This window comes from Podarcis cretensis (assembly GCF_951804945.1).
Source record: "Podarcis cretensis genome assembly, chromosome: 7".
Lineage (NCBI taxonomy): Eukaryota > Metazoa > Chordata > Lepidosauria > Squamata > Lacertidae > Podarcis > Podarcis cretensis.
Genome location: NC_137176.1, coordinates 54,873,456 through 54,890,506, shown reverse-complemented (window position 1 = coordinate 54,890,506; position 17,051 = coordinate 54,873,456). Strand labels below are relative to the sequence as shown.

Below are 17,051 nucleotides of genomic sequence, written 5' to 3'. Positions count from 1 at the left end.
ATTAAAGAGAATTAAAGAGAGAGGTCCAATGCAAATACTTTTCCTGATGCAGCGCTAGGATTCAAGATTGCAAACAGATGTTATCAAGGTTTACGTATTGCAGGATATTTTGCGAGCACATCTTGAACCCATAACTTACATTTAATTAAAATGGCCACAACTTCCAGGAAGCAGCCTCCACAAGCGCTCCCTCTTTTTCACAATTCTTCGTTTCCTCATACAGATGGCACACCCATCAGAGTGTTTTTAAACCTCTACATAAAGGGACATATCTCCATAGGTGTGGAAATTAGCCTATGAAAAGGTGCACCAGACAAGACTTCTGCTGCTCCCAGAGAGAGGTGACTGAAGCAAAGGTAATTTAGGCTTACCAGGAATGTAAGTAAAAGTTTTTGTTCAGAGAATCATAAAGTGTAGAGTTGGAAAGGTCCCAAGGGTCATCTAGTCAACCCCCTGCAATGCAGGAATCTCATCAAAGTCTCTCATTCTGTTTGAAACCATACTGGGCCCTGCTTCGTTTGCAAATGTGCTGGTAGTTCTGTTATTTGTCACTTTCTGTGCAGGGGTGCGCAGAGAGAGAGAGAGAGAAATGCTGTCTGTCTTTCAGTGTGCTTTAGGGCTGCGCGATATCAGGTTTATAACATCACAATATATTACCAGCTAAATACCACAATATCTCAATACATCACATGATATATCTGCGGCTGCAGAGGGCCTTGCCGGGCTCTTGGAGAAGTGACCCTTTCTCACTTTCCTTAATACTCCAGCAGTGGGGGTTGGGGAGACCTTTATAAAAAGTGTAAAATCAATCTATAATGAGCAGACGGCCAATATAATTGTAAACAACACATCAGAAAAATATATGATATATAAAGGGATGAGGCAAGGTTGCTCAATGTCCCCGCTGTTATTTATATTAATATTAGAAGTACTGGCTCAAAATATAAGGATTAAGAATAAAATCAATGGAATAATAGTGGGCCAGCAAAATTACAAATTGAAAGCATTCGTGGATGACATCGTATTAACCTTAGAACAACCCAGAATGAGCATACTGGAAGTGACAGAAGAGATAAGTAGATGTGTAAAATTGGCTGGCCGCAAACAAAATAAAGGGAAAATCAAGATGCTGCTAAAAAAATAAAGAATAATCAAAGAAGAAAGACATTGAATCGGAATGTGGGTGGGAAATAGAAACAAAAATAAAATATCGGGATTTGGTTAACAATAAAAAAACATAATATCTATCAAGACAACTATGTAAAAGCTTGGAAAGAAAGAAAGATTTGGAAATATGGGAGAGAATGAAGCTTTCACTGTTTTGGCCATCAAAATGTATGTCCTTCCAATTATAAATGATATTTGATGTTTCATAGAGTGGCAGAAAAAAGTATTAAGGTTCATATGGCAGGGAATGAAGCCCAGAGTAAAATTTAAAATTATGATTGATGAAAAGAAAGAGGAGGTTTGCCCTGCCAGACCTTCAACTTTACTTCAAGGCATCATGCCTATGTTGGATAAAAGATGCTCTCTATTCCTGTTTTTGAAAAAGCAAAAAGCAAAAACAAAAACCTTCAGCAGTGGAATGAAACCATCTTGCTTTACAACAGATAAATGATGAAGTCATAAATTTGTAATTTTGGAAGTCTCCATGATGGACGTTGGAAACACAATACAGCAACTTGGCAAGTTACACTGCGGAAAACTAGGGAAATATTAAGCAGTGTGAAATTTTCATGTATTCATGAATGTTTATGGGATGGCAGATCAAACCAATGTACTGCATTTTTTGTTTTCCAGGTAAACAGTGGGGGAAATAGCATCACAACTGAAGAAAATTTCACTTCATATATTTATTTCATTGGCATACGCTTGGTGCTTCAGATCACGGAACAATGAGCTGGTTTACTCAAATGCTGCAAAACTTGATTAGTTTTCCTTACTTAGAAGAATACCTGAGCTCAGTGGTTCACCCTTGGTGGTTTCGTAAGCTTCTGATTTTGCTTTATTCATTAATAATAGATATATATTTGGTTGGCTGTGCTTGCTCATTTGGGCTATATGTTTACATGAAGATGAATAAGCACCAAGAAACTGGTCCTGATAGCAAAATTTGGAAAAAGCCAAGGAAATTTATTGCTCATATTACAAATATATATGGAAAGATATGGCATGGTGAGTAAAAGTTTATTTCATAGCAATAATTCTTCCTTATGAGTCACTATGATTTCATAGGATGGGATCAGAATTTCAGGCTTGAAGCAATGGAACAATAGTTGCCAAAGTGAATCAGGCAGGACTGGACCTCTGAACCCCCCTCAGAGTCACAACAGCTACAAGTTTGGGTTGGCTACATAAGGATCAAAACAAAGGCATGGCTATTTATTTATGTACAGTGGTACCTCGGGTTAAATACTTAATTCATTCCGGAGGTCCGTTCTTAACCTGAAACTGTTCTTAAACTGAAGCATCACTTTTAGCTAATGGGGCCTCCTGCTGCAGCCGTGCCACCGGAGCACAATTTCTGTTCTCATCCTGAAGCAAAGTTCTTAACCTGAGGTAATATTTCTGGGTTAGCGGAGTCTGTAACCTGAAGCGTCTGTACCCTGAAGCATCTGTAACCCAAGGTACCACTGTATGTACACAAACTATGGAATTTGCCAGCACAGGATGTGGTGATGGCTACTAATTTAGATGGACACTGCGGGAAACAGGATGGCCTAATACAGAGGCCTTTGGCCTGATCCATAGGACTCTTTATATGTTCTCAATGCTTCCCACAAGTCTCATCTTACTGTAAGTGTTGAAACTTAAATCAGAAATACACGACTAAAACCAGGTTTGGGCCATAAGGATGAGACCGTGTAGCTACTTAGGGCATAGTCAATGGTGTGTCTGTATAGGAAACAGCTTTCTAACTTGGTAGAAAGTGATTCCAAGAATGGTCTGAAGATGCCTGAAGTTGGAGCTCTTAGGGACGGGGAAGAAATATACTCCAGGCCATGGATAGCTCTCATACAGAAGGGGGATACTACTCTTTAAATTATAAAAGTCTCAGAAAAATTTAGTATAACTTTAACAACATATTAAACTGTCTCAACGGCTAAACCCTATATAAAAGCTTAAAGTAGACTAAAACAGCAAAACACAGTTTTAGCTCACTCAAAGTCTGGGCAAAAATGTTTCCAGCTGTGCTCAAAAGGAAGTAAGGAAGGAACATTCCACAAGAGGAGAAATCCCTTCATTCATTAAGGGACCACCACAGAGAAATGATGACAACCTAGCATCCAGAATGCTGGAGCATATTGTCGTTGTTGTTTAGTCATTTAGTCGTGTCCGACTCTTCGTGACCCCATGGACCAGAACATGCCAGACACTCGCTGTCTTCCACTGCCTCCCGCGGTTCGGTCAGATTCATGCTGGTGGCTTCGAGAACACTGTTCAACCATCTCGTCCCCTGTCAACCCCTTCTCCTTGTGCCCTCAATCATTCCCAACATCAGGGTCTTTTCCAGGGAGTCTTCTCTTCTCATGAGGTGGCCAAAGTACCACCTCAGCTTCAGGATCTGTTCTTCCAGCGAGCACTCAGGGCTGATTTCCTTAAGAATGGATAGGTTTGATCTTCTTACAGTCCATGGGACTCTCAAGAGTCTCCTCCAGCTTCATAATTCAAAAGCATATAACAGAGCTTTTAACCTGATCTTAAATTTCTTTTTTTTTCCTGAACCACTCTGATTTCCGCCAATAATGGTTGCGATATTTCTTTGTTGCATTTCATATTATTTTCAGGTTATGAAGTTACTGGCATGGAACATCTCCCTAAAGGACCAGGGATTATTATTTATCATCATGGAGTTGCTCCTCTCGGCTATGCCTTATTTGTGGCTAGATATTTTTTAGAGACGGGGAGAGGGTGCTTTTCATTAATTCATCGTTTGGGGAATTGGATCCCAGGTAAACTACTTAAATTTAACTCATGTAAAATATGACAAAAATCAAATTAAAATGAAATAGCAGCAACAAGTGAAATAGTTTAGTTAGTGCAGATGAAGGTATAATATTAGTAATAATTTATTATTTATACCCTGCCCAGCTGGCTGGGTTTCCCCAGCCACTCTGTGCACATTCCAACAAAAGATTAAAAATACTTTCTCACCATGTCTTTACTAGTAAGACAAAATGAATGTAGGCTGAATTATTATTTCCAATTCACAACTGAATCAGCAGAAATGGTTTCCATGCAGAAATTCTATGCTTTGTTGTACAACTGTTGTACCTCTGTATTTAAACACCACTGGGTAGCAGCTGGGATGGGGTGGGAGCTACAGCTAAGGAAAAGGGCAGAAGCCCAAGTGAAGCCCCAAAGACATGTCCGTGGCTTTCATAGCAAGTCCAACCTATGACCAAATCTGCACACAGATCCCAGAAAACATGCCCCACCCAAACACATGGCCAATCAAGCACTCCCACACACAGCTTATATGCCCCCATGTGACACTGCAGTCAAACACATGTGGCACCCTTGCTGTACTGGTCATGGCCCTCCACTGCCACTCCCCCCACATCTTCCTCTGCATGCACACAGCAGCCACACCAGGAAACTATGACAGCACAGAAAGGTCATTTAAAGGAAGGAAGGGAGGGAGGGAGGGAGGGAGGGAGGGAGGAGGCCAAAGAGGCCCAGTAGCAAAGAGTGCTGTTTGGAGTTTTTCTACTAGGTTAATTAATGCAGCATATAACCTCCACTCATATATCTGTGTACCAATCTCAGCTGGTGGAGGCAGTTTTCCATCAGCATAGTCTCCTCTGTGCCATGCGTGTATCTCTCTCTCTCTCTCTCTCTCTCTCTCTCTCTCTCTCTGTGTGTGTGTGTGTGTGTACTGTACAGTGGTACCTCAGGTTAAGTACATAATTCGTTCCAGAGGTCCATTCTTAACCTGAAACTGTTCTTAACCTGAAGACCACTTTAGCTAATTTGGCCTTCTGCTGCTGCTGCGCCGCCGGAGCAAATTTCTGTTCTCATCCTGAAGCAAAGTTCTTAACCCGAGGTACTAATTCTGGATTGCGGAGTCTGTAACCTGAAGCGTATGTAACCTGAAGTGTATGTAACCTGAGGTACCACTGTATCCAAAAGCTCTGCACCCTAAAGGGATTGAAGGTATGGATGGTGCAGCAAGGCACTGTGAACTGCCTTTTATCATAATGCAAACTTGAATGTATTACAGATCTGAGGAACACATGTCTAAAAAGTGGCCACCTCAGCACTCAACCCCACTCAATGTGCTTTCCAAAAAAAAGCCTACTGTCAGAACCTCTGAACAAAAGAGGAATTAGCCTAAAGTCCCCATCCATGAAATCCTAGTTGAAATGGATTGGCAGAGAGCTATGCTTGTGATCCATAATAGTGCAATATCTTTGGAATAATGACACTTGTATTGAATCCACACTATTTCCTAAATAAGTTTCACATAAAATGCATTCTTCTATTTGGGGCTTATTTTTTCAGGGCTGCAGATGGTTTTTTATGTGAGCGGGTTGAAATTTTACAAGAAAGCTGAAATTGTGGAAATAATGAAGAAAGGCCATTTACTGGGCATTGCACCTGGTGGAGGTAGAGAAGCACTGTTTAGTCATGATTACGGCATAATGTGGGGTAAACGCACAGGTTTTGCTCAGGCAGCTTTGGAGGCGAAAGTGGTGAGTAATCTTTGTGCAATTTGCATTGCCTTTACGAATATCCTAGATAAGACGTAATATGTTGACATCCTTGATCCAGCATCCAAAAAAGTTGAGGACGGCAAATATCCTGTTTGGGGGTCTAACGAAAAACACCGATTTACTGGATCTAGAAGGGCACAATAATAGATATGGGTGGCACTCCTACTTATGGTATAATAAGGTGAAAATACATAAAGGATTTACAAACCATATATTTAGGGGTGTCCTGTATGAGGTATGGGACAAGAATAAAAATTTAGTAGAAAGAACTACACCTTGGTTGCTATCCCCGATAGATGTACTGACAATAAAAAAGTTAAATATGGAAGGGAAGAGACTAACTTATGAAGATATTTTAGTGAAAGCTGAGAACGGGTGGAAGCTAAAACCATATGACAATATAAAAAGTGCTTTTATGGGATGGATACAAAATCACCAGGTGAATGGTTTATTAAAAGAGGATAAGAAATTGGGATTTAGCCGGGGGGAATCAAGATACCAAATTGAAATTTTAGAAGGCAGAACAAAACTTCTATCTAAAATGTATGAACATTTATTGGAATGGGATACCAAAGATGAACTAATAAAAGAAGTAATGATAAAATGGGCAGTAGATTTCGGTTATAACATTGACTACGACAAATGGGTAAGACTATGGAATGAAGGTATGAGATTCACAGCGTGTTCCACTCTAAAAGAAAACCTAAGTAAAATGATGTATCGGTGGTATATAACCCTGAGTAAATTGGCAAAAATGTATAAAATGCAAGATAGAGCCTGCTGGAAGTGTACATTAAAGGATGGAGCATTTTTCGACATGTGGTGGACATGCGAAAAAATGAAAAAGTTTTGGGATATGATATACAATGAAATGATTTATTATTTTTTTCAAATATACATTCCCAAAGAAACCAGAGGCTTTTTTTATTAGGGATAATAGGAGATGAAGTGAGAAAAGAAGACTGCAAATTATTCTTGTATGCCACGACTGCTGCAAGGATTCTTGTGGCCCAAAAGTGGAAATCCCTAGAATTACCAACCCTAATGGAGTGGCAGACAAAATTATTCGAGTATACTGAATTGGCAAAAATGAGTTATAAAATTCAAGACCAAAAAGTGACAAAGTTTGAGGAGGAGTGGAGTAAATTTGTTGTGTATATACGAAATAACTGTAGAAGTTTAAAAACTGTAGCAGGGCTAACATGATGTATATAGAATGTAATTAAGAATCTGCAGGAATGGATGTAAACTGGGAAAACCAAAGCAGGGAAGGAGGGAAGTCGGGAAGTCGGGCGCGAAATTGCGCAGGGTAAATAAGAAGATAAAAAAGGTTGAATGTTAAAGTTAAAGTTTTATTTAATTTTGTTTTGTTTTTGAAAATCAAAAAAAGTAATTAAAATAAATAAATAAAGCCAAATACATTATCATGTATGAGTTGCTTCTCATTATAATCCCAGATGTGAAGCATTCTTCGTAGTCCATAACAAAAATAAAGACAGGATGGTTGGGACAAAATAATTATACAGCCCTCACCTTTCTTTTCATGTTTGTTTCATCTTTTATTTTTTTAGCCCATCATCCCTATTTTTACACAAAACAGTTGTGAAGCATACAGGACCATTGGAAAGACAAGTAAGTTAAATACCTTGGTTGATCAAGAGATCTCAGGCAATATACATTTTAATAATATAGAATGATCTTTTAAAAAGAATATCTATTTACTACTCACTAATAGATTTTATTCCATGTACACTTATCTGCAATGTTGTGCTGCCTGCCTCAGTACTGAGTGAACATGCCCTTGCTTAGTTTTCTATTAGATTTAACAGAAAGTTGTGATTCGAGGACCCGACCCCCGCAATGTGGAATGAATACACAAGGGCACGTGATATAAGGTTAATGGGCAAGAAAAGGCCACAACTTTATTGATTACAGCAGTGATAAGGTATTGGCTTAGGCATTGGATGTCTAAAACAAGGGGGTTTATTCACCAGTAGGTGGAGCCTGTTGATGCTAATCCAACTATAGGCTCTCCCCTGATGTCACCGAGGGTCGTGCCATGGCCTCCTGCCAAGCAGGCATCGGACAGAGTACACGACCGCCGGATTCTTTTAACGGAATACCCAAAAATTGAAGGCATAGGCGATGGCCACACCTAGCTCTTCGACACACCACAACACATTATTCCAGTGCCTAACCTAACCACCAATACCAGGAAAGTTGTGACGATTGCTACGAGGTAGGCGAAAAAACCAAAAAGCCTAATGCCAAATGGAAAAATTCCTACCAGGCCCCCTGGACAACCAGGGCGACCAACCTAAGGTCCATAGCAAGGCCAAGGAACTAAGAGCTTGAAGGGAGTGGAGGGTGGGTGACTCGCAACGAGACGACGGAGAGGAGAATGAGGCCGAGGAGGGGCTGGCGCCGCAGCACATAGGCTGCTGAACACGCCCCCTCGGAGGCACCTGGTTGGGTGCCTGCCAATGGGCGTGGGCGCCAGCCAGGTGAGTGGGGGAGGCAGGGGGCTACCACCCCCTGCTAGGGGCGGAGCTCGGGCTCCCGCCCACAACCTCTCCCCTCTCTTCCAGGGAGGAGAGTCTCTATAATTGGTAAATGTGGGAGCAACCCTAACATGGAGGGGAGGTGAACAGGAAACATACCATATTCTGCAGTCTATTGTACACAACTTATGACTGATTGCAAAGAGCTGAGAAGAGCTGACTGGATATCTTGTATCTCTTTTCCCAAGCACTCACTTTATTTAACTCTTCCTCTCTGGGATGTATTTATTACAATTGCTAAACACTGAGAATGTCAACTAATTTCAAATTTGATATGGTGTCACTTTACTTCAGAATCTTCTTACATTTCATACACAGGGCTGGCAAAATGGCTGTATGAGAAAACTCGAAGTACATTCATTCTCATTTACGGAGGGTTTCCAGTGAAATTGAGGACATTTATTGGAGAACCCATCCCATATGATCCAAATATAACAGCTGTAGAGCTGGCTCAAAGAGTAAGTTAACTCTAAACTTGGAAGTTTAAAAGAATATTTCTTTTTTCTTTAAAAAAATATTTTTATTAAGCATATTTAACAAATCAAATTATAAATCAAATATAACCAATTACATTTCTCCCCTCCCTCCCTCTCCCGCCCTCCAGAGACCTTCAGCTCCCCTCTCTGATTTGTTCATACATATGATTCTCTGCATGTTGTAAAGTTGAACATACCTTTTCTGTCATATGTTCTACTACTAAATTTGTGGATGTTTATTCAAAACCTGCCAAGGAGTCCAAATCCATTTGTTGTCTTTTTGAATAGTTTTGTAAATAGTTCCCATTCTTCCTTGAAGGCACGGTTGTCCTTCTCAGGCAGTTTATGTGTTAACTTTGCTAACTCCGCATAGCTCACCAGTTTTTCTTGCCATTGTTCTTTCATTGGGATTTCCTCATTCTTCCATCCTTGTGCTAACAAGACTCTTGCTGCTGTTTTAGCATACATAAATAAGTTCTTTGTTTTTCTTGGCAGGTGTTGTCCTAAAATCCCTAACAAAAATGCTTCTGGTTTTTTTTACAAATGTCATTTTGAACACTTTTTCAATTCATTATGTATCACCTCCCAATTTTTTAAAAAAACTTATCTACATTCCCACCACATATGATACAAAGTACCTTCTTTTTCTTTACATTTCCAACATGTATTTGACCCAGTTTTATACATTTTTGCCATTTTTACTGGTGTAATATACCATCTATACATTATGTTCATATAATTTTTTTTCAAAAGAGAACAATCTGTAAATTTCAAATCTACCTTCCACAGCTTTTCCCAATCCTCAAATTGTATATTTTGTCCTATGTCTTGTGCCCATTTAATCATGACTGATTCAACCTCCTCATCTTTCGTTTCCCATTCTAGCAGAATACTATATGCTTTCTTCAATAACTTCACTTCTTCTATAACCTCCTTTTGGAATCTAGAGATTGTATAGCTAAACCCTTTGTCTGTAATGCAACCAACTCTGCACATGATCTTTAATTTCCTCATAATCTTTTAATTTCCATTTTCCTTCTTGGTCTCTCAGTAGGTCTCTATATGTGGGCCACTTTCCCCTTTTGCCAAGCAGTTTGAGTAACAAAGCTTCAATTGGTGATAACCACCAAGGTGTTTTTTGTTCTATTAAATCTTTGTACCTCTCCCACACTCTCATTAATAATCTTCTAATTATGTGATTGTAAAATCCTTTATGTACTTTCCCTTTCCTATACCATAAGAATGCATGCCATCCATATCTGTTATCATGACCTTCCAAATCTAATGCTTCTTCCCTTTCCAGTTTTATCCAGTCCCTAATCCAGACCAAACATGCAGCCTCATAATACAGTTTAAAATCTGGGAAGGCAAAGCCTCCTCTTTCTTTTATATCTGTAAGTATCTTATGTTTAATCCTTGGCCTTTTGCCCCCCAGATAACCCCCCCCCCAATTTTTTTTAAATTATATTTTCCACAATTATAACAAATATAACATAGAAAAGAGAAAAAACACACAAAAGAAAAACACATTAAAATACTAAAAAAGCAAAACAAAAAAATTAAACCACATATTACTTGTGAAACCCAATTTATCTTTAATTGTTAATTGACTTCCTCGGATCCCTCCTATCTGAATTTCATTGTATCACCTTATAACAGCTCTCCAATATCATTTTTCTACTAAAATTAATTCTGTCATATCAATTAACTATCTTCTTTCATGTCTTAATATTCCAAATCCAAATTAGTTACAATTCAATCTTATTTTAATCCTAGCTCTATTTGGTACTTTCAAGTGACTACTAGTTAAATTAAATTAAATTAATTAAATAATCCTTAAATTTCTTCCAATCTTCTTGGTGATCCTCTTCTTTCTGGCCACGGATTCTTCCAGTCAGGTCAGCTAGCTCCCCAAAATCCAGCATCTTCATCTGCCATTCTTCCACCATTGCGATTTCTTGGGATTTCCATTTTTTGGCTAATAACAATCTTGCCGCTGTGGTTGCATACAAAAATAATCTAATGTCTTTTTTTGGTAATTCCAATCCTATTATTCCAAGTAGAAAGGCCTCTGGTTTCTTAATAAATGTATTTTTCAACATTTTTTTCCAATTCATTATAAATCTTTTCCCAGAAGTCTTTCACCTTGGGTCACGTCCACCACATGTGAAAAAAAGGACATTCTTTTTCTCTACATTTCCAACATATATTGTCATTCATGTGGCAGATCTTTGCCAATTTTACTGGGGTTAAGTACCATCTAAACATCATTTTCATGACGTTTTCTTTTAATACAGTACATGCAGTAAACTTAACCCCTTTCTTCCACAACCATTCCCAATCTTCCAACATTATATTGTGTCCAACATCTCTTGCCCAATCAATCATAACAGATTTAACTTGTTCAACCTTCGTATGCCACTCCAACAGCAGATTATACATTTTATATAAATTTTTAACTTTAGTATCTAACAACTCCGTTTCCAGTTTGTTTTTTTTCTAAAAGTCTTATTCAGCTCACGGCTTCAGGCAGCAGTAGCTGTTTTCACTTTTATTCCAGCGGAAAGGGACCAACCTCCGTGTTTAAGTCCCTTCCTGTCAAATTAAATGTCCAAATTTTAAGTCCTTTTTACTGAAGATTTTCCAAATTTATTTTGAGAAATTGGCCGCTCACGAATGCCGGACTCGGAGCTTCGCACAATGAAGAAAGCGAGTTGATTCCAAAGTGCCCACGTCTCCAACCCCGCTCGCTCTCGGGGCTCTTTACAAAAGCTTACCGGGGAGCGGGGGGAGTCGTTCTGGGCACCCGCAGAAACACCAGATCCTCAGAATGCTCAATCTGAGGTTTTTTTCGGGGTACCGCAACACTCATGGTCTCCCCAGCCTTCAATGCACCGGGGCTTTTTCAGCCAAAAGAACTCCCCTCCGCCATAACCGGACAATCAACCGGAAGTCAACTTAGAGATATCTTTTTGCCATCTTTTGAGGCAATCATCCTTAACCATTACTGGGACTGTCTGGAAGAGAAAGAGCATTTTTGGCAACACATTCATTTTTACTGCTGCAATTCTTCCTAGTAGGGAAAGATTCATTCTACTCCATATTTCTAAATTCCTTTTTATCTCAGACCATACTTTTTCATAATTGTCTTTATACATGTTTATGTTTCTTGTAGTTAATCATATCCCTAAATATTTTACTTTTTTATGGATTTCTATCTCAATACTTTGCACCAAATCTTTTTTCTCTTCCTCTTTTAAATTTTTAACTAATAATTTAGTTTTATTTCTATTTAATTTGAATCCTGCCACTTCCCCAAATTCTTGAATTTTCTCTATTACTCTAGGAAGAGAATTTTTTGGATCTTCTACTGTGATTACTAAATCACCAGCAAAGGCTTTCAGCTTAAATTCATCCCCCCGCCCCAGTTTTTATCCCTTTAATCTCTTTGTCCGTGCTTATATTTCTTGCACGTACTTCCAGGACCAGGATGAACAATGGACATCCTTGCCTATAGTTCCTTTTTGTATTTTACATTAATTCGTTATCACCTGATTTACACTTAATTTTGCAGTTTGTTCTGAATATATTGCTTGTAACCCTTTTAAAAATTTATATCCACAATTAATTTCTTCAAGTATTATTTTCATGAAGTCCCAGGAAATAATAATAATAATAATAATAATAATAATAATAATAATAATAATTTTATATCCCGCCCATCTGGCTGGGTTTCCCCAGCCACTCTGGGCAGCTTCCAACAAAGTATTAAAATACAGTGGAAACATTGTCAAAAGCTTTTTCGGCACCTATAAACATCATTGCTGCTTTTTTTTTTCATTTATTTACCTCCAGGTATTCTATCACATTCAAAATATTTCTTATATTCGCTTTCATTTGTCTGCCTGGAAAAAACCCTGCCTGATGTTGATGTATATATTCACCTAAGATTTTTTTCATCCTATTCGCTAATATGTTTGCAAATAATTTATAACCATTGTTTAATAATGAAATAGGCCTGTAATTGTTTATTTGCATTAAATCCGAATCTTGTTTTGGGATCAATGTTATATAAGCTTCTTTCCATGTTCTGGGGATTTTACCTGTCATTAAGATCTCATTTATCAAATCTTTCAATGGATTTACTAATGGTTCACTTAACTTTTCATAATATTTTTGCCGTTAATCCATCTGGTCCTGGAGACTTTTTGTCCAATTTATTGCATCTAAAACATCTTGAGCTGTTATTTGAGTATTTAAGGCCACAAATTGTTCCTCTTTTATTTTTGGCAGATTACTATTTTTTACAGTATATATTCCTCTATTTTAAAACTCCTTTCCTTTCCTTTCTTATACAGTTTTGAGAAACATTTCACAAATGCTTCTCTTATTTCCTTCATCTTCTCTGTAATATTCCCATTATATTAATTTTGCTTATAAAATTTCTTTGTTTACTTTTTTTAAATTGCCACACTAACAATGTTCCTGATTTATTGGCGTGTTCAAAATATGTCTGCTTCTTTTTTTTATCTTCCAACTAATTTCTTCATTGACTGTCATAGAGTATTGAGTTTGTGATATTCTAATAATAATAATAATAATATAATATAATATAATATAATATAAGCAGAATATTTCTTTTCCTCTTGGTTTCTCTCTCTTTCAGCTCTAAACTGTATTGTACATATTGATTTCTTCATTCTATATGACCTGATATAGGGTTCATTATATATACCTTTGTGCATTATGCCCAACATTCAATTTTCCCTCTCCTTAACTTGTTGAGACTAATTAAATGGGGGAAAAAACTATGTGGTACAAAGAGAGATCTGCTCATGCAATGGGACTTCTTCTTCCCACTATGTTAGGGTTGACTATACAAAATACATTCTGGAGGTTTATATCAATAATCAAATAATAGATCTTATTCTAATTGCACCTGATGAAAATTTTGGTCAAACGCATAAAAAGTTGTTGAACTGAGCTTCTTTGGGGCCACTGATCAACTGCACTCTTGCGCCCTTCCCAAACTGCCCACACGTGCGAAACATAGCCCACACCACACAAGACAGAGTCCAAGCAAAGGAAGACTTGGGAAGCTGACTCGCAAAGGGAGGGGGCTAAGGGGAAGAGCATGTAGGCTCCTGGTGGCTGATGGGAACAGGGTTGGAACTTTGTTTAGTATGCCTGATCCTTCTCCAAGCACTTTCTGCTTGTTTTCTTGCTGCATCAAGTTTCAGGTTTTGATTGCCTGTTTAAAGGGGCAGATAAGAAATTTCTTTCTGCAAGGGGTTATGCCTTGGTTGTCCTGAGGTTCGCTCCTTTTATCCTACATTGTAACAACCATGCAAGGTAGCTACTGTGTACAAAGCAGCCCAAGGCACATATGTTTGATTGTTTCTCTGCCATTCTCATACAGTGTTCTTGGTAAACATACAGAGAGTGGGCTGGATTCACTGAGAGATGAGCAGTTTCCTAGTGGGGGTTCCTCACCCTGGCTGCTCTGGCCCAACCCTCCATGTTGAAGAAACCACTTTTGAGGGTTGAGAGACAAGGACTCTCATGCAACACATCTCTGTGTACAAAGTCAGTTGTGTATCCCAGAAAGAAGTCACATATTGTGCTTCTATAGCTGGAATAAATGGGTTGCCTCTGGTTCTGATCCCTTTAGCTTTTTCCTCACAGATATTAATAACTGTGAATACCTAATTTGCAATCTATTCCTCTAACACAATGTATTCCTCTGGTTTTCTTTCAACAGGCAAAGATTGCACTTGAAAATCTTCGGGATAAACACCAAAAAAGGCCAGGAAATATATTAAGAGCTCTTTCAGAACGATTTGATAAGCATTATAAAGCTAACTAGTCCATATAAAACAGTTGCAGTGTTTATGAGAAAGTGTCTGTAACAGGAAGCATTAATACTTATGTTATTAAAGCTAAGTTGATATACACAGAATTGTGCTGGATTGTATATGAATTATTTGGAAGGGTCCCTAGCTCAGTAGCTCAGCTCCTGCTGTGTGTGCAGAAGGTCCTACGTTTTTGAAGACGTACAAGTGCTTTCCTGCCCTATCCTGCAATACACCCAGAATTCCCCTTCTGGGGGGAACTTGCACTAATAGAGGCAGAATCAAAGAGTATAACGGGAAGGCGAGTGTTTAACTGAAACATGAAATAATATTACATGTGAAAGAGTAATGTCTATAAATTACCTGTATTAAAACAGTGGCACTTCTTTTATGTTTATAAAAGGGTGCTCCAAGATTTGAGCCCTATAATGCAAATCATTTTAAACTTATAGCAAGAAAAGTAGAGAAAACAAAAAGATAGCTGGAATTCGTGACTGATCTAACGAAAACAGCTAACTCAACTATGAATCTGGGTCTGGTGCCCGCCCCGCAGTAGCACCCCCGCCCCCCCGTTGAACACCCTCTTATCAGATATCAAATAGATAAATAACTACACAACTTTCTGAAGGCATCTGAAGGCAATCCTGCATCAGGAAGTTTTTAATTGATGATGTGTTGCTGTGGTTTTTTATGTTCTAAGCCGCCCAGAGTGACTGGAGCAACCAGGCTTTTACACACACACACACACACACACACACACAATATCTTCTTTATCTTTTAGCTCCTGAAAGACTCAAGTTCCCATCTTAGCTGATTTCTTTCTTCCATAGCTTCAGTTATGAATACCAGAGTAGGCTGATCAGGATTCAAGATTTTTTTGGCCATTTGTTTCTGAAGATGATGTATGGCCCTGTGAACAAAGGCCAAGCTTTTGATCTGAAAATCATTGGGTGTGTTGAGGAATGTTATTACAGAGCTCGGGGGCAGATATTCTTTATGACGCCTCACAGTATTATGGTCATTTGCAAGGTGCCATGGATGTAGATTGTGCCATGGAAATAATAATTTGGTGAAGTTTAGTCACAGTGTGCTTCTTAATCTTTAAATGGTTTATTTAATTTATTTAGATTTATATCCTGCTTTTTGACAAAATTCCTCAAAGTGACTAGTTCCTTTTACTAAAATAATGATGCTAGAATAATAGAACCTGGAGAAATATCTACAGAAAATATCCAATTAAGCAGTCATGGGAAATCAATCATACTTCTTGCAATTTTTGTGTGGTATTCATCCATTCTTGTAATCCTGAAGACTGAAGTTCTCACTGCCCACATAGTGAGAGTTTCAACAATGCAGGGTGGATATCAACTTAATGGGGTATGTCAGGGAACTGACATCAGAGCGAAAAGCGGAGGCAGGGCTCCAGAGCGATGCCGGAGAGGGAACCAGTTGGGGGGAAGGAATTCAGCGTGACACCAATAGAGAGGAGGAGGAATCGGTGTCAGGGCTCCAAGACCCTTCAACCGAAACCAGCGGAGAGAGCGCTGGCACGCCCTTGCCATCCCCTTACTTGCGCAGACGCGTTCCGCGCAGGGAAAATAGGCGGAGACTTGGGGTCAAGCAGCTTTTATGCTGGAAGAGATTCAAGAAACGCCCACTGGCAGATTCTGCAAGTGACTAACAGGTCACGGAGGGCGAGCTGTAACCCTGAACATGTTTGAGCAAACCATCTAATCGAAGTGGAGGCAGTTTACGCACGAGTAACCACACTATACCATGACAGCAATCTGCCAGTCCCTTGCTGTTACTCGTGAGTAAGCAGTGGAAACATGAGCCAGACAGGAGGCGCCGGGGCAGCGGAGGCAGCTGCAGGGGCGCAGGACCTGGTGAAGAGGAACCAGGAGCTGGAACGGCATGTAGCACTGCTGATGGCGCGGCTGGACGAGAGGCGCACCCAGGACGCGCAGGTGAGACCCACCCCAGTGGCAAAGAAGGTGCCCGGACTGGTACACAAGTTTGGGGGAAAACCCCAAGAATATAATGGATTCCGGACAGAAATAGAGTACGCACTGCAGCTGCAGCATGATGATTTTGCTGACGAGGCGGCGCAAGTGGCTTATATCGTGGGGCATCTTAAGGGCAACGCGAGGGAATGGGTTAGACCCCTAATGGCCGCGCATAACCCCGCCATGAAGGACGTCCGGAAGTTTTTTCAGGCGATGGACGCTATGTATTCCAGCCAATTGGGGGAGAGTGTGACCCAACGGGAGCTGATGAGATGTAAGCAGGGGGACCTTTCCGTTAGAGACTATTGGTCCCGCTTTGCGATGCTAATACACAGGCTCGAATGGGATATGGACAGCCCGCCCATACGAATGCTGTTTGAGGAGGGGTTGTCCCCAGGCGTTAAAGATGAGCTCTCCCGCGCGCCCCGCCCAGAGACTA

General features: G+C 39.5%; 1 protein-coding gene and 1 long non-coding RNA gene across 2 annotated transcripts in view; one reads left to right on the top strand and one right to left on the bottom strand.

Moving 5' to 3' along the window:
- Positions 1-226: 226 nt before the first annotated feature.
- Positions 227-14,713, top strand: LOC307219860 (DGAT1/2-independent enzyme synthesizing storage lipids-like). Its single transcript, XM_079983374.1, has 7 exons — positions 227-378; positions 1,801-2,175; positions 3,789-3,953; positions 5,506-5,696; positions 7,289-7,349; positions 8,597-8,736; positions 14,516-14,713. The coding sequence occupies exons 2-7, from the start codon at positions 1,896-1,898 to the stop codon at positions 14,618-14,620; spliced, it is 942 nt and encodes a 313-aa protein (XP_079839500.1). The 5' UTR covers positions 227-378; positions 1,801-1,895; the 3' UTR covers positions 14,621-14,713.
- A 470-nt stretch (positions 14,714-15,183) lies between these two features.
- The window catches only part of LOC307219880, a 47,677-nt gene continuing 45,809 nt past the window's right edge, over positions 15,184-17,051 (bottom strand). Inside the window, exon 3 of the long non-coding RNA XR_013840632.1 lies at positions 15,184-15,974. This is a non-coding gene — a long non-coding RNA (uncharacterized lncRNA). The remainder of the gene's footprint in view (positions 15,975-17,051) is intronic.